Raw genomic sequence first — 18,956 nt, forward strand, 5'->3', positions numbered from 1 at the left:
AACATATGCGCAATAGCAATAATAGGCACCGTCCTTAAAATGTTTGTATGGGGGGTAACGAGGAGTGAATAACCACAAATCGCAATCCCGTATTTACTTTATTTCAGTTGCAGGTTTCATCCGCCTCACTGTCGGCATCCTGCTAATCTAAGATCTCATTTAGATCGGGGAGGAGTACCGGTCCCACCTAGGAGGAGATATGGACTAGATCCCTAGCGGCAAGAAATTGACAGGGTACTTCTTATTTCCTGTGATTTCGAGGTTAAAATAAAACATTTCTTTTTCAGCAAATAAGGCTGTTAGTTGTTAAGATCTATATGCGCGTCCATCTCTTTTATTTAATGAAGCAACAGGTCATGTATTCCCTCTAGTTTTATTTCTCGAAGTCTTCAGCCTTCCATTCTTAGGCCAGGTAACTTAGCTACAACTGTAAAATGGTCTAATGATTAGTATTAAACCTATTGTTTTGTGGCGTTCTTGTACCCGTCGTCGTTGTCCTTGCTAAAGCTCCCTATTTAAACGGGCTCCAATCCTACTGCTGTGACACCACAGGTCCGCATGATCCGACTAATGGAAAATCGTAAGAATCGTTTGCAAAGTTAACAAAGTACCAGCTGTTTATCATTCAAAAAAAAAAAAACAACAACTGTAATTGATGTGTAACTAATCTGAAAGTGTAATTTCTTCAGACCTTTTTCCCTTTTATTTCCAATTAAAAGGCCAGCAAAAATTGATCTAGAGCACCTATTTCTACGAATGTGCCCCTGTACTTGATATTGCCATTTACAATCAGCCACATTTTCAAGCACCTCTCAATTTGTGTCGTAAGCTGACCATTTACCACACGGAGTACGCCGCTTGCCCCATCTCAACAGCGCCTAGGCTATGTTTCCGGTGGTAGAAAACGCCGGCGTTCAGTTCCGACGCAGCCACATAGATACGAGCACATAACTCCACGAACCCTCTCTTTTCTGTCATTTTCGTCAGAGTTTATTTTAGAAGTATACTTTAAAGCAACGTCCCCTAAAACTTTACGGGAAGAAACTGAAAAGGACAACTATACGTATGTAAAGTTTTTGTTTTCAACTTTCAACTTTCGGACGAGGCAAAAAAGCCATAGAAATTTCTGAAGGGGTAGTTTCTAAAGAAACTGTGGTGCTGCGTCTGTGGGGAAGTAGTATACAAAAATTTGGTTTTATCAACGGAGTTGATAATGTAAATTGGCCACCGTACAGAGATTCTAAAAGCTTTTAGAATCTCTGTACGGTGGCCAGTTTACATTATCAACTCCGTTGATAAAACCAAATTTTTGCATAGAAATTTCTACAGACCTGCCGCTAAATATTTTGTACGGCAGCTACAAACTCACTAAACAAACTTTTAATTACATGTACAGCATTGTGGAAACTAGCTTAGGCAATTCTGACAAATTTTAAGACATCTGGTTATTGGGTGCCTCTGTGGTTTAAGAGAATTCCCTTATCAGGTTATCAAGTGAAATCAAACCCAAGGCTACATGTGAAAACACAGGCACAGGAATTAATTGTCAAAAGAAATAAAGAAAACCGTGAAAAGGAAATTGTTAATACTGTGTACATAACCAACTCGAATGAGAAACTGTTTTATTTGCAGCAATTTAATGAACTTATTCGGCTGTCAGTCTACGTCTCTGAACAGCTCCGTTGCTTACGTTCGCTTGCGTCGTGTAAAAACGAAACGCAGCATAAGCACAATTTCCTTTGCTACCTCTGGCCAATTAAAGCACGGGTTCCAGATTCGCCGCGTCTGACCATTTGAACAAAATGGCGGACGCCGTGGTTGATGGATTTTGATGCTTATGTCGACGTTCCTTTTCACTAGCATTACCTACATGCTTGTTCTGGCCCTTGTGTCGCTGGTGAAAACCAGGATTTTAGCAAACAATACAACGTCCAGATACACTATTTTGCGGATCGAAGCCTTAAAAGCCTTGCCTATATATCTTCCTGCCATAACCGAAGAACTGTAGACATTTAACAGCACGTCACAAACTGCTGAAAAATCGATATAACCCTAGGGCTAATTTTAAAACTTACACGCACATCAGACTTTATTTTTTGATGCACATGTACTCTTACAGCGAATAAGTGCGAACACTTGACGAACGGGTTACATGGCGATGTACCGTAGAAATGTTAGTCCACTACAAAAATGCTTCGGGATGTAAAATGTCTTTGGGATTGTCTAACTTCGTGATTTGCAACTGGGCTCTTCAGAACCATTCTATCTTGTTACCGATGCACTATTCAATTGTGGATCATATCTTGCACGTTTGACGTTGATTCCAGGGGTCTTAAGTCCGAACATCCACCAAGTTACAATCGTCTTTCATTTTGTTGGCTTAACCCAGCTGCTGCATTGTGCATTGTACTGATAAAAGTTGGAAGATCTAAAGAGGCATAAAAATCCATTGTTAAAAAAATGAACTAATGAACATCTGATTAAAACCTTAAGGATTCTGAACGAGTATTTTTCGGATACTCGCTCTCAATATGATAGCGGTGAGGGGCTGAATTAAGTTGCTTCCACCATTAGCAATATTGGTATGTGCCGAGGAAAAGTGTATGTCGTTGTTGGTTTCAAGATAAAGTGATCATTCCTTCAACATGTTTTTTTTTTTCGACTTTTGACCCCTAAAATGAGGATACATACCAGGCCCCATTTGTTCAAAGGTTGCATAACTCTACACAGTGGATAACCCAAGATCCCGATCGAGAATGTAACAGATATGAATGAAGGGGTAAGTTTCTAAAGAAACTGTGCATGGTGCTGCGTCGGTGGGGAAGTAGTATACAAAAATTTGGTTTTATCAACGGAGTTGATAATGTAAATTGGCCACCGTACAGAGATTCTAGAAGCTGACGTTTCGAAAATACACATGGCTATCTGCGGCCTTTGCCTACATCTAGGTACGACGGAAAGCCGCAAGAATCTGGAACAAAAATTCATCTTCCAAATCGGCACCCTTAATCCTCACGGAATCAATGAATGCTTTTCATTTAACTATATATTCCTATTCTTCACGTTGCCATGTTACCACCAATAGCGTAGCTCCCGCTCTACTATAAAAAACTACACGTCACCCACAATTCCTCGATTCGCTCTGACGAAGGGCTAACGCTCGAAACGTCAGCTTTTAGAATCTCTGTACGGTGGCCAATTTACATTATCAACTCCTTTGATAAAACCAAATTAATGTAAAACATACTTCACGTTCAAAGTTGTCCAAGGTTTTCATAAACACGGTTACTTAACATAGACCACTCGAGCTGGCTCTTCCACATTCCAGCATTCAAAACTGGTTCCACTAATGAGTCCCAAGTATCACTTTGGTCACGCTCGCGTGATTGTGCATCCCCAATTTGTACTTTCCAAATTCAGATTTCCAAAAGAGCTAGTGCCAAACAGATGCTGGACAATGTTTCTTATTCATTCCCTCGATAACTCTTCCTCCCATCGCAATCCTTATGGTTATGGGACGGAGGGAAGTACGAACTTGCCAAGACCGCAGAATTAAGTAAAAGGAGCACCTTTGTAAAGCGTTCGCCACGCCCCAAACGAAATAACAGCAGAAAAATGTGAACTAATCCAAGCGAGGTTCAAAAAAATAATCCTCCTTGTAGGTTGTTTTTTTTCATGGATCGGTTTTACCAGTCGGTGAAGTGGAAACTAGACTAACCCTACAGCTATCTAGTAGTCTAAGTGCCCAACACGTTTAGTAGTATAGTAGAAATTGTACAGTTAAAAAGAATACATGCAGTGATCACATACTTGTGCTTGTCAAGACATTCATGCAGTAAGATGGAAAGTTAGTCTTGGGGTCATCGAAGTAGGACAACACAAAATCAAATCCAACCTAGTTTGAACAACAAGAGATCACAATCATTATTGAAGTCCTAATGAGTAAAAACTGCATGTACAGTGTACTTTGGCCAGATTAATCTGCATCTCGGACCTAGCTTACAGTACATTTATAACGTAAACCTCTTCGCACATACCATCTACGCAACTGGAAGGTCAGTTTCACAGAAGAGAAAAAGGAGACAGGTATTTGCAAGCAGCCCTCCCTTTAGTTAATGTCCATTGATAGCTTGACAGCATCTCTGGTCCAATCAATGTAAAAGAGGCGGCAATGAAAGGGATGATGTAAATGCGCTGTTTTGACAATGAAACTGTTTATCGGTCAGCATTATTTTGCCGATAGTATCTGGGTGCACTCAACACCCAATCTCCAGTCATATTAGTAGAGTGCGACATACATATACATGTACCATATTGAATGGGTTAACATATAATAATTTATGAGCAACAAGCAACATTTTCGCATGTGCTATGTTAAACCTTTCAATTAGGGATTTATTATTCTACTATTACGCCGTTTTCTAGTATGATGGCTTCCTCCTGCAGTGACTGAGAATCGTATCGATTGCATAATTAGGTGCATGAGAATGACAAAAACAACACAGACCAAACCATTCAAATGTTCTTTCTTTGATTGGCAAGCAATGTCAAGCTTAATTCTTGGGCTTTGCATCGTATTGAAAACAATTTCTTTCATTAAAAGACGCCTGTTCCGCTCTGTTGTAAACCAGTCAAACTGGAGCACTACAGTGTATTACCGTCTCATTACATGTATATATAGTGCTCTGTTGACCAAATATGGTAAAATGTCGTAATAGTGAAATAATTAACAATTATTCGCCTCAGGCTCAGTGACTATTTAAACAATAGAGTGTTTCTGTCGAGTAACTATCGGCTGATAGTTGCCCCGCGGAAATTTGACGTTCTTAAAACAAATATTTGCCCGAGAAGCGAAGCTTCGAGGGCTAATATGCTAGTTTTAAGAACATCAAATTTCCAAGGGGCAACTATCAGACCGATAGTTCCGAGACATAAACACTCTATTGTCTTTATTGTTCACCACTAAATTTTCTTCCGCGCGCCAGTTGAAAAACAGTCAAAACCCACTTAATGCAGATCAATCAAATGTTTATTCATGCGTACAGGCTGTCACAAATGTCAATAATTCGCAGCGTACATTGGCTAAAGAATAGCGTACAACTGTCAACTGTTTTTTCAGCGGACGACTACTATCCATCCGGGTATTTTCCTCGGACGGGAACTATGGGCTGATAGTGTCTCTCCGCGGACGAACACTATCGCGTCACGTGATCAATTTAAACCAATAAGAATCGGAGAAAATTTAGTGGTGAACTATAACGGTGAATATTTACCGAGACGAAGTCACTGAGCCTGAGGCGAATAATTGTGTTAGTATATAAATAAACAGGTGATTATTTCAAAAAAGAGGGAAAAAAAAAACAATTCAACGCCAAATATTCTTCACTTAACAGTGGCAAAACGACTACTGACAGCCATTTTCTCCGTCGAGGTGATTATCGGCTGATAACCCGAGATAGCGAGCCAATGAGAGCGCGCGATTTTTTATAATCACCTGTGTATTTATACTAATAAATATAAATTATAAGATACTGCATGTATCAACATACTTTAACCACATAAACCTAGACATTCAAAGAACTCTCCACACAAATCAACATTGGACTACAAAATCAGGTGTCAATAATTACAACTTGAGACCATGGGGCTAACAGCCCAAACGGGCAAATCATAGAAACTGAGCAGAGCTTCAACACCACTGCTATTTGAATGCATCAGTGAAACACTTACAATGTAAATACAAACAATTAAAATCAAGGAAGGAAAACCGTAAAATCAAGGTGGAAGTTTATTGTTTCATTGATACATAATAAGCGAGTTCAGAGTTTCAAAAAACGTGTGCGCGTCGAGATAAAGGCAACCATATATTTTAAAAAAAAACGAAAGATTTCTAATCATATTCTTGCGGCTATTTAACACAAGAAAAGAGACAATTACAGCTGTATATGCTTGTTTTTATCCAGACGCACACATTCGTTTCTTGAAACTCCGACACTGTGCACATGCATCGTCCTACGTATCAGAAAGGTCAACACAATGGATTGCACTGTACATATGCCTGTACCTGCCACGATGGCCCAGGCTGGCCTTTTCCTAAAGAAGGATCACTCAAATGTATATTCATTAAATTCTTTCCTCACCTCATCAAAACCACTGTGTGGCAAGATAACCATGGTGGAATTATAACTTGGCACTCTGACATAATCATCATTATCTGGACAGAGAGGGTGTGTGGTGGCCCTGAAAACAAGCAAGTCAAAGAGTTATTACTGTGTGAATCCGAAAACCGTGAACACCTTCATTCCATTTTAACACTTCCCATTGAGCAGCAACCGATCTGAAGCGACACGAAACAACAAACTAACAATGATAATGTTGAAGAGTCTACTTTCAATTGGAACTGTGACCAGGGGTTTTAATAAAATCTGAAGATGGCAGTCGGTTTGAGTAGACTAACCGAGTTTTGTCATTGTCAAAATACTTTTTTTTAAATCTTAGGTTTTTAAAGAATCTGTCTTTAATTACTTCAACTAGGGAAATGCTAGCCGTTTTTCTTTTTTTTTCCTGAGTAAAGCAGCCGATGCTGTTTGGCTGCTGCTAGGGCCAAGGCTTCTGATACATGAAGGTCGCGGGAAAAAAGTCAAATTTCGCGGGATTTTCAGAGACAAATTCGCGGGAAAAATGGTCGATTTTGCGAGAATTTTCGGGTCAAATTTCCCCGAAAAGCGATCGGTAAAAAACGGCCGATTTCGCTGGAATTTTCTGGGAAAGTTTCGCTGGCGAGCGATTGGTTTTGCGCTGATTTGACGAATGTTTTTAATGAAAAAAGATGGCAGTTTTGACAGTTTTTTCTTTTAATGATGAGCGTTAGCCTATGCAATAATAACAGCCACAGAAACACCAACTACTTACCGGCGACCATGAGGTTCCACGAGACATTTCAACAACAATGCGCTCAAGAAATGTGCCAATGGCAAAGCTTGGCCGCTGCCCGTTTTTCGCAACATTAATCTACTCTAAGAATGCCTGGTACATTGTAGTTTTGGGATGTTGTGTTTACTCGTTGCAGTCACGAATTTTCAAAATAAATTTGCAAGTTTATGGCAAGTAAACAGCTCAAACAGCCAAGATTAGTTTCGAATATGTTTTACCGACATGCCTTTGATATTTCGAGCGAATTTCGCGGTATTTTCCGAATTTACCTGAATTTCGCGGCTCCGCGACCGCGGGAAATATCAGAAACCCTGCACTGCTTTAATACTTCTCTAGCACTATAGACTTCTCTTGATAATAGTTTTCAATTTAAAGTGCATTATGGCAAAAAACGTCTCAGATACATGTAGCTAAGAGATCAAGGACCAAGTTTGAGGCCTCATTTGGTACGTAAAACATTCTGACTTGTTCTCCAAGTCTGTTTTGAGAGACTATCTTGTATAGAATTGATTTGTTTCCATGCTCTGGCCCCATTTGTTCACACGATAGCGTTATCCGCCGGATAAGTCACTATCTAGTGGATAAGTCATAGTGAAACTGTGTTGCACTAAGTCAGCAATCACTTAATCTTATATGCAACAGGAGTGAATAGAATATTATTGTTTTACGCAATTGTGATAAATTCTGAATGTTTGGATTATTGGAAATTAAGCTCCCTGTCACCAGTTTGTCAGCTTGTGGGAGATGTGCTGTTACAAACAACATCCGAGATGGATATTAAACAACACATGCTCATGCACTGCAAAAGCTGTACGAATGTCTGCTCTTTGAACAAGCTGCACAGACGGGCCGGGTCTAATTGTGGCATCACAGCAATGAAAAAACACTTACTACATGTAGCTGTGAACAGAAAAAGGTCAATAATAATGTAACAAACCAGTAACCCACCTCGAGATCAGAACCATGGTCATTGAGTTGTAATCAACCTGAAAAACAGAAGGCACGTTAGTAAAATGTAATCGTTCTGCCATTTTATGAACTCAAGGATAAAAAAAAATCCAGGTACATGTATTCAAAGTTAGCCTGAAATTTAATTGGTCAAACAGTTCATTATAACTCCATCAAGCACCATAATTTTATTGCAACCTATGTCACACACAGGCATTATAACAAAGCACTCCACCCATACATGTAAGCTTTACAATTTCTTAAGTCTGCTGAATCTCATTAGAGGTGGAAAAAATAATGTTATTCCCCTTTTCCCTTTCCCACCTGCAGAACAGCCACTTATAGATTTTACTGTCTTACATGCATGCACACAAGCAGACTATTTTTATTTATCAATAGGGAACCAAGGAGCAAAAGGATTTTAGGGGTTTCCCATTGCTGAAAAAAATCATCTGGTGTACTGTATACAGTGTATGTCAGTTTAAAAACATCAGAATTTCAACAAAAAAAGCCCCCAAAACAGGGACTTAGAATACTGTAAGTACAAAATTTAATGGCCATCCCAAACAAGAAAACAAGGTTTGCAATCCAAGCAGTAAACAAGTGAGGGAATAAAAAAGAAATTCACAAGTGCTTTCCTGAAGTGTTCACTTGCTTTTAAAAATTATTATTTCTGCTTTCTGACAAAGCTCAATACATTAATTCAGCATGCTCACACATTTTATTGGCTTATTACGTACCTTCCCTCTCCTCACAAACACATAGTCCCTACTTCTCAAAGGGTACTAAAAATTAAAAGGGTAAAAAATTAAATTTACCGGTATCTTGATAAATAACAACTATTCACCAAAGTGGAGGTGGCTAGTGGTGGATATTTATTGAGCCGTGAAGTCTATTAGGCGAAGCCGAAAGGGCTATTGACCCGTGGCCTTGAGGGCAAAGGGTCTAATTACTTTTTTAGTATATCTCCCAACTACATGTAGTCGGACAGAAAACGCAACAATAAAGTTAGCAAATGCACATGGCTTCTGATAGGATGCAGAAAAAAATTAAAGATTACCCGGAAATTTTTGGCCATATTATGCGAAAACATGCGTTGATTATGCGGAAATTACACTGGATTATCGGAAATTTAAACAAGTTATAAAACTAATAATTAGGCCCGTCCAATGTATTTACATGCTTACGGTAAATCCGTAATCGAAATTGCAACCAATACAATCGCATTTGTGACTGAATTTTGCCCTTTGTGATTAAAATACATGGAGGAGTCACCAATTTGCGAGCAGCTTTCACCGTTGAAATAAAAGGGCTAGCAGTTGGGATTTTGCCGCAACTTTTGGTAAAATAACAACCCACATCGCCGCATCCTGTCAGATGCCATGAAATGCAGGTTGAAAAAATATTTATTTGGGAATAAAACGAAAGAAAGCGTCAAGCTTTTCGCTACTTGAGGACTATTACTAATAGTCCAGTAGCGTATACTCTAGTATACTCTAGTAGCGTAGCCAATCAAAATGCAGGATTTGCATTAGTCCACTAGCTAGGTGATACTTATTATTATAACGTAGACTAGTCCAGCAGTATGATAATCATTAACCCATTGACTCCTGGGACTGAGAGAAAATAAAATAATTATATAAAGAGGCTTCCTTTGAATGTATTTACCGGAAATTTTGTCACCCAATGCAACACTTCACTACCGCTTACAGGATCAGAATCAACAACATCCAGCTTTAAAACAAATGGGTCCCAGATTAAACGATATTCGTCATCAACCTGCATAAGAAAACAATCAACAGAACTGTCTTTAAGTTAATGTTTACTATTAAATTAAAGTAAAAAATACTGCTCCCATGCAAAGTGAGTACTTAAAGCTGTACATGTAACCAGCAATACATACTTTTCACAATAATAATACAACTTATTCCAAAATGGCCGCCATTTTAGTAATTAATTTATTTTGTTTTCATGGAAATTGGCCCTTGTGGCCTCGCTTTCAAACGTAAAATTCAAAAGAATATTATTTTAACCTCAAACGAGGCCACAAGGCCATTTTGAAATAAGGTGTATTGTAAATGACAAATTATGCATGACCTTGTACTCACTCAAAATTATTGAACCACGTACAAAAAAATGTAAAAATATCAACATGTACTATTATTCATACACACGTATCTCAGAGTGCTTTGAAACAATATCAAAATACATGAACTGTACAGTTGTGTAAAATATTGAAAAGGAGTTTTAGCACAGTACAATACATGTGTATGACAAAATAAATCTTACCCTGAACCAATCAACAAACAAAAAGTATTTTTTCTGTGTACATCAAACACTGTAAAGCATAATGCTAATCAGCTATCGTACATGTTAAGCAAAACTGCACAAAGGGATTGAAGTTCATGTAGTTCACAGTTAATTATACTGTACAGTACATGTAGATGCACAGAACGACCTCTCTCACGTGTGCATTTCTCAGTTGTTGTTGACTTTATCAAGCTGACCATTTACTACCCCATTGCTGACCAGTTGCTATTACCAATGCACAGCAGTACAATTTTGCTAACCAGGCCCCAGTTGTTCAAACAATGGATAGAGCTATCCGCCGGATAAATCACTACATCCAACAACTAATGTTTATCCACTGGATAGTGATTTATCTGGTGGATAGCACTCTCCATCCTTTGAACAACTGGGGCCAGAAGTGCAGACTCGTGAACTGCTTGCCTAATACGGAGGCATGCAGTCACAGAAGTGTGTAGTCAATTTTACTGTCCTTTCTTGTGATCGCTCTATTCACTTTCGAGATTTGTAAGGTCGAATGTTAATGGGCCTTTTACCTGTTCCTTCATATTTGGCATCTTTGGTCAAGGGAAAAGCAACCACACATGTACATTGTATAAATAATAAACCTTTATAACCTTTATAATGTTGAAAAGTAAATGCAAACCTGTATTCTGTAAAATGAAATAGCATTGATGTCAAGGAAAGTGCCAAACACTAGAAATAAATAAAAGCACATTAAAAGTAAATAAAATTAATGTTAATGTTGTTAATAAATTTTATTAATATCATTGTTTTTTTCAAACAGTGGTAGCAATAAAGTTGGACTTTCAAAGGATATTATTATATACCTCTTACTAACTGAGTTCGAGGTCCGTACTGTAAGTAACGGACCAAGTTTTTTCCCGTTGATTTATGGCCCAAGCGCGAAGCATGTGGGCCATAAATCAACGGGAAAAAACGAGGATCCGTAACTTACAGTACGGACCGAGAAAACGAGGTTAGTAAGATATTTATTATATCTCTGAGGTTAACCGGCGCGCGGGCAAGGAAACTAGTCAAAGTGAAGCGGAAGGTTCAACTGCCACAAAGAATGCCATGCCAAAATCCCAAAAACTAAATCTACTTGGCTGTTAAGTTTGAAATAGTTGCTTGCAAGATTCAAACAGTACAAGTTTATGCAACAGAAATGACATGAAAAACTCGCTAGATGATGTTTTGTCGAAATTTTAAATTTAGCGGGCTGTACAGCGGGACGTACTGTAGAATACCGCCCGCTAATTTAGCCAATTGCAGCGCGCGTACTATCTGAGAGAAATAATAAATATTTTTATTACTTTTTACGACTCGAATAATAAATTCAAACAACACAATCAAAACACTCTGAGGATAATAATTATTGTTATTAAAAGCTCTTAAGTTTGCAATAGGGTGAAAGCTTCAAACAGAAGTTACAATGTACCTGACTAAAATTGAATGTCTGGGTGAAAAAGCAACACCCTGACTAACGGTTGGAGCCCTGGTGATTGTTGTTTCAAGAGGTGGACAGCAAGTGTACTACCCACCATTTGAACAGCATTAGCCTGGAGCCATTGAGTACCACCCCTAGCTCTGCCTTTGCTTAACACCACCGTACAGTACAGTACTAGCAAGTACATTGTGTCAAATGAATCTACACGTAACACATTTTTCATGGTATTATTAGAAAAAAAAATGCCACAAAATTAAGGAATGCATGAAGCAGGGATGGCACAGTGGCGAGAGCACTGGCCTCCCACCAATGTGGCCCACATCAGATTCTCAGACTTGGCGTCACATGTGGGTTCAGTTGATTAATTACTCCCTGAATTGCACTCCATTCAGTCCTATTACCATTACTAATTTGAACTATTATTTTCTGAACCCACATTTCTACCTGTGTATACAGTGTACATGTACCTTTGTATTCATATAGACCAGTAGAATCCACAGGCCTTCTCCAGACCTCCAAGAATTTTTGGTTTATAAATTGTTCCCACTCTTCTTGAAATAATTTGTCTCCTTTCTTTCTCTTCTTTTTTCCTACTCTTATGTCCTTTTTGCACCTGGTGAAAAATTAATATCAAATACGTGTGATACTGTAGCTTATAACATTTGACAAAGAATTAATTTTCTGGTCTTAATGCAAAGTGAAGACTTTGGAGATACTGTAAGTTGCAACCTGTAAATTTGTTCCAAATTCATTTAAGTTTACTTGGCACCTGATAAGATATTAGCATTAATTTGCATAATAATTATTAAATTATTAATTGGTTAATTGTAATGTATTGCATAACACAGCTGCATGTGCAATAACAACAATTACAATACCTGTACATGTGGCAGTAACATTATAAAGGTCATAATTACCGGTATTAAGAATAATAATTTAGAATTAAAAAGGGCATCATGACTTTGAAAACTGAGAAGTGGTGAGCACAAACTTACACCAGTGATAAAGAATGACTTCGTGAAACAGATGTGGGACTGACTAGAACATCATCACTGATATTAAAATCACAGAATCAAAATCACAGAATAGGGTGATACCACTCTTGTAATAAAAGACAAGCACCAGGTGGTTTACAACTACATGTAGAGCTGTGCCAGATGGAATGAGGTGATGATCAAGACCTGACAGATTGAGCAGGGGTTTTATTAGACGCCGGGACCTGGGTACTAGCACCCGTCTACACTGAGTACAGTAACCACCTTTGCTCAAAGGAGGTCTCATGATCAAATGCCAGACTATAATATAGGGGTGCCTGCTTACTCTATCACAAGGTCCCTTCTACTTTAAAACTTAATGAAACCCCTGATCCAGTGAACAAGTACTCTTGAAACCAATAATTATTGTATTCAATCCTGAATACTGATTTATCCCATGGATACCGAGCTACCGACCCTTTGAACAACAAATCAGCCCAGGCCAACAAGGACTGATAAACTCTGTGATGAAGAAATAGCCAGTACCTGCCACAGAGAGACTGCAAACCACAGACTGCAGACTAATTTGACCTGAATGACAAAGTGCACATGCAGAGGGCCGTGAGGTGGGACAAGGAATACTTAGGGCGCGTTCGATTGACCGTATTCTGGAACAGGATTACATTGAATAGAAGTTAGAAATTCTTCGTGTTTACGGAGATTCACATTAAGATTGTCGAACACCTGCTAAAATGATGTTTTAAACATATCCTTATTATCCTTGTTGCTTCAAAACGCCAAACATATCCATTTTAAATCATCACTCTCCGTATTCTTATTCCGGAACAGGGTCAATCGAACCCACCCTTAATGAAGGACTGCATGTTACCAGTGGCAAATGCGCGGTTTGAAAGCCACATAACAGCAAAATTAACAACCTGGCCTCGGTTGTTCAAAAGGTGGAAGGTGCTCGGATAAATCCACAGCAAAATTAGACCGATTGAGTTATGCAGTGGATAGTGATTTATCCAGTGGATAGCAAATTACAGTGTATGTGATCATGTTGTTAAAGGTGTCAACACAGGAGGTTGACCACTGTCAATTAAAGCCTCTTTGGCTATCACGCTAGAGGTTTGCCAAGACATGATGGCACTTTTCCTTGTTATTAAATTAGTTATAAGCCAAGGAAACCAAAGAAATGATTTTACTTGAAAATCTGAGTACGAGGTGAAAGTCAAGAAGTGCAAGAATTTTTGATGACATTGCTGCAAAATCTCCATTTTCGGGGTATACTCTTCGGTGTTGTGGGTAGTAAGTAATCTACAGTCTGCGTTTGGCAGACACCAAAGATAGCTAAACTGTTTGATGAATCTCTGATTGACACTACATGTACTCATGTATATTCGATGAAACCCCTGGAGCTGACAGATTTTCTTTGATATTGTATAAGATAATGCATGAAAACCAACCCGTCCTTTCATATTAAGAACTCTACAGAACAGGAAAGGAATAGGGAACAATAGAAGCTGCTAACAATACCAAACAATAGCTGATTACGAGAGCTGCTACACTATACACCTGCAAGTTGGCCTGCAAGTTTCAAGGTAATCTTGTAAGCAATAAAATCTATAGGGATTTTACGTAAAACGGGGAACAGGAAACGCCAGGCTGCTTTGCTGCTTGTCACTAAAGTGTGAAAGATATCGATCTTCTTCGACCTTCTCTTGATCCTCTGAGTTGTTGTTTAATCTCGAGCTTAAAGGCAAGAAATGCGCAAATACAAAACGAGTTTCTTCCATTTTTGGCAAATCGAAACTTTCAGACCGACACTCTAACCTGACGCGACATGAGCATTGTTTGATCATGATAACGCATGCATCAGTTGCTCTTGGCGTTTTCCCTTCGCTTTTCCTAACCTGTATAATTCATAATCCGTAATTCTCTCCTTGTCCCACACAAATCCAGTTGGGTTTAAAACGCAAACATCTGAAGCAGACGTCCCTGTCATCAAGTCACAGCAAGTTCCCAGATTGTTATCTGTCTCGTCGGAGTAATACTGTTCACGAAGTCCTTCGCTCCTGCGACTCAATTCTCGTCCGTTCATTAAGAACATCCCTCTCTTCTCCCTCACTTGTTGGCAAACGACATTTATAGCGCTCGTCAGACGCTTAAAATTTAACCGAGTTGATAATTTGTCCACACCGTCGAAGGAAAACGTGACTTTCCCTAGACGTTTACGGAGAGTTTTTTCTAAGTCAACATTTGATCGTACAGCAGCGCAGAATAGTGACGATTTGTATATAATATATGGTCCTGTTGTTGCCATTTTTCTCTTTCAGTGATATGTCTTATTGTCATAAGCTAAAGATCACATCATGGAAGTATAAACTTTACTATAAAATCAATCACATATTGTAATGAATACCACGCTGTTCACTTTGGCGGACAAAGTTCATTTAAATCTCAGCCAATGCGCGCCGAGCTATCACGTGGACAATTGCATTGAGTGCCCTGAATAGCTGTCAGGCAGCGTCCTCATGGCGATCACGAGGAACGTTCAAACGTAATTCAATGCCCTGTCCCTTATACAAGTCCATCTTGACACCATAACATTTATTGGCTGAGCGTGGGCCTGTGATGGTTGGTTGCCTGCCGGTTACCGCGCAAGGAAGTGGTGTTCGATAGGGCTTCATTCGCTGATCGTTGGACTCAAGCACCCGTACTTTTTTCCTTGGTTAACCCTAGTGGGATGCAAATCAATAGCCCTTTTCCGAGTTGCTACATGCCTCAGTTTCAAAGCGAGTCCTGGTTCACAACCATTCAAATGAAAATGAGTTGCGTATTCTTATGCAAATCAAACTCATTTCCCTCACAATATAGTTGAACACCAAGACTTACTTCGAAACCGAGACAAACAGCAACTCGGAAATGGCCCATTAGCAGGAAAGCGTGCGGACACTCGCTGGCAGCTTGTGGCTACGATGTCGCACGTTACGCATTAGGAGTCGCAGTTTAGCTGAGCGTTCGCGTGTAAAGCTACACACCCAAGATCCACACCCAACATTTGACCCAATACTGAGCATTCCATTCTCGCTCCCAGAGCTGTGATCCCTTTGGTCAGCGCTGGATAAAAGGATCGCAGCTCTGGGAAGGAGAAAGAACACTTGGCACTTGATAGGAATTATGGGAAATATTATATGATGTATTAGTTGATTCCAAGAGCACCCATCGCCCCCCCCCCCTCCCCCCCTTCCCCCCTTTCCCGGGCAAACCCGCGGAAATCTTTTACAGTTACAAAAAAAAAAAATCGTCAAATGCCCGCCCACTATGAGGAGCTATCTTCTTCTTAAATGACCGGGATATGCCCGGAGGAGGAGGAAGGGGGGGGGGGGGGGGGATGGGCGCACTTGGAATTGACTAGTACATTAATGCCTGAACTAGCAGGACTCGAACCTGGGAATGTCCAATTTATAACCCTTTCACACCACATCGCTAACTAACCGAATATTATTATTTTTCAATTTGTCAATATTTTTTTCTTCCGAGTGCCGCTGTAAACGTGTATTATCACCGGTTAAGAATCAAGTTTAAACAAGAGAAAATGTCGGTTACCACTGGCCTCAAGAGAAAGCTGAAATATTAAAATCAAGCACTAGATTCAACCACTATTTTATATAAACTAATTAGTGTTGGTAAATAATCGGTACAATTGTCAGCCAGTTGATCTTTCGTGGTTAAGTGGATAAAAACAAGTGGTTACTATGGGTTCCAATCCTATCCAGGAAGCTGAACTTTTGCATTCCGAACCATGATATACTAGAGAGAACAGACCACAATATCGGGAAACTCCATGCCTTTCACTTTGCGAATAGTGAGTGTGTGGGTTCTTTTACGTCACACAGGGTTATGGATATTGAAGTTGGTGAGAGGAGGCTTACGGTTTATCGTCATAATTATCCGAGAGGACTAGAAAGTCTAACCACTCGCAGATATCATTACAGTGGCATCACTTTCTCCTCAGTTTTTTAAAGAACCCGAGTGCTAGTCCAGCAGGAGTTTTGATCCCGCACCCCCCTCCCGGACAATGGTCCGATGCTCAACCAACTGAGCCGACTGGTCAGCGGTGGGGTTGGCAGAAGTATTTCGAATCTTTGCGCGGTGACCGAATTATCTGATTTTTTGCATTCAAGTAATATTCGCTTCTTCGCATTCTGAAAGAAAGAATGAAATCTACTTGTCGCGGACAAGAGATTATGGAGGATTTGACGAAGGCTTTCTAGAGCGTTGCAGTCTTGGGATGAGGTCAACGTGGCTACCAGAAACAGAGTAGCCTGGAGATAAAGCGATAACAGCCTGATGCGACTTTATTGACAGAAAAGAATTAACAGAAAAAAAAACAGGATCGGCAGCAGCAGTAGCATTTACACCAAAGAATTAAATCTCACTCTTTCATTGTTTCATTCAATTAAGAGTTTAATAGTCATTTCGGTCTCCGACGTGTATCAAACCACATTTTCTCCAGAACTAACGCCCGCTTGGGTGTTCCTCGTTTGCAAGATTCGCTCATCTAAATGTTTGAGAAAAGTCGAGAGAGCTGGAGGGCCATCAGGTCACTGTTGATTAAATAGCCCTTCCGTCAGATGCACAGAGCTTTAGGCGCGATCCTTTGAGGCTTTGCCTTCAGCCCGAACCCTCAATGGGATCTTTTTGCAAACCCTTGAATAGGCCTTACACCTTCCTCCTCATCACTTTTATTAATTTGTTGTGCCTTCTTTTCTTTCAAGCTTTTTTTTCTGTACCAGCATAACTTATCTTGGACCTACGTTCTCGTAGAATTTAGTGGCCTATTTTCCTTTATCCTGACAAAGAAGGGCTCTAAATGCATGGAGTTAACTCTCCCCCTAACCATGAGGTTTTCATTCTTGTTCTCTGCCGTGGCACGCGTGGGTGTTGTGGTTTAAGCCTCTGAAGCACGGGAAAATTCAGCCAGGTTGTGTATTTTCTCTTTTGTTTGTATTTGATATTAACAGGACTTACAGAATTAGTGCTATAAACTAAAAAGCTGAACTTACCCTTGTCTAAGTTGGCAACCTAGTTCTCGCCCGCTCATCTCTTTTGCATTATGACACTGAATAAACTCCTTCTCAAGCCTACCCCTCCCCATTTTTTTTGAAAAACCCGTTCGCCCACGAACTGGGCTTTGATGGGTCTGACTTGCTTGACAGGTTTGGAAAACCTTATCAGATGTGGTTTCAATTTAGCACATTTTTAAAGTCCGTCAAGGCAGGGAAGCAGTAATCATGCACACACAAGCATTTAAAGACAACTGAAGATAACTTCCGCACAGGTTTTCAAAAGACCGGTCACAAACAACAATACTGCTCTGGACTATGAACAATTTATTGACAAAATTAACTGTCCGACAACACAACTTGTGGGAGAGAAAGTAATCTCAACGGAAGCCAAAACCATAGGCAAAACTACCCCGCTACATCCATTTAATATAGTATGCCTTAACCCTTTCCTGTACCACTAATCCGCATCACTAGAGAAGTGGTATTGCTACCGCGCCTCAAATTGCCGAGCCATTTGTGTCCTTCGTTCTTTTGAATGCTTCCAAGTCAAAATGCTTGTTACTTTTTGGTTGCAATGTATCACTTCCACTGCTTTTTAATAATATGTTAAATTCAAGCCTTTTCAGTTTATTCGACTCATGACAGGCAGACAGACGACTGCAAAAATGGCTTTCTTTCTTTTTTCCTTACAAAATTTCCCTTTCATACTTCATTGCTCTCAATTGTCATTTTCTTCGAAGGGATAAAGCCGCGAGGGGGAGGGGGGTTTCAATAAACTGGACGGGGCCGTGTCGTACGAATTTTAGATTTCCTCCCCGGGGTGCAGGGATGGCGCAGTTGGGAGAGCACTCGCCTCCCATAAATGTGGGCCGGGTTCGATTCCCAGATCTGGCGTCATATGTGGGTTGAGTTTGTTGGTTCTCTACTCTGCACCGAGAGGTTTTTCTCCGGGTACTCCGGTTTTCCTCTCTCCTCAAAAACCAACATTTGATTTGGTTTGCGTTAACTTGTTAATTTCAGTTTACAGTGTCCCCGATTAGTGCTCTACAGCGCTAGAAGATTAGACTTGCACCAGGAGCCCATTACCCGGAGCCTCCATCTTCCATATTAATCCTCTGAGTCAACCCTGTCCCGTATCTTTCTTTTTTTAGAAGCACCTCGCAGGGGGCTTTACTGGGTGTTTTCACAATTCTTGGTTTTCACATGACGTTACGACCGCCATGTTGGTGCCCCTAAACAAAGAAAAGGCAGCCATGTCGGTGCCCCGAC

The 18,956-nt window shown here is 39.9% G+C and overlaps 1 protein-coding gene across 1 annotated transcript; it reads right to left on the minus strand.

The window, feature by feature from the left end:
* Window positions 1-1,605: 1,605 nt before the first annotated feature.
* Window positions 1,606-15,036, minus strand: LOC138007011 (stAR-related lipid transfer protein 7, mitochondrial-like). Its single transcript, XM_068853675.1, has 9 exons — window positions 14,529-15,036; window positions 12,106-12,251; window positions 10,835-10,884; window positions 9,550-9,660; window positions 8,622-8,666; window positions 7,882-7,919; window positions 6,141-6,240; window positions 3,811-3,895; window positions 1,606-2,428 (listed from the first exon to the last, which is right to left on the minus strand). The coding sequence occupies exons 1-9, from the start codon at window positions 14,936-14,938 to the stop codon at window positions 2,355-2,357; spliced, it is 1,059 nt and encodes a 352-aa protein (XP_068709776.1). The 5' UTR covers window positions 14,939-15,036; the 3' UTR covers window positions 1,606-2,354.
* Window positions 15,037-18,956: the final 3,920 nt, after the last annotated feature.

The sequence above is a fragment of the Montipora foliosa genome, chromosome 6, assembly GCF_036669935.1.
Source record: "Montipora foliosa isolate CH-2021 chromosome 6, ASM3666993v2, whole genome shotgun sequence".
Taxonomy (NCBI): Eukaryota; Metazoa; Cnidaria; class Anthozoa; order Scleractinia; family Acroporidae; genus Montipora; species Montipora foliosa.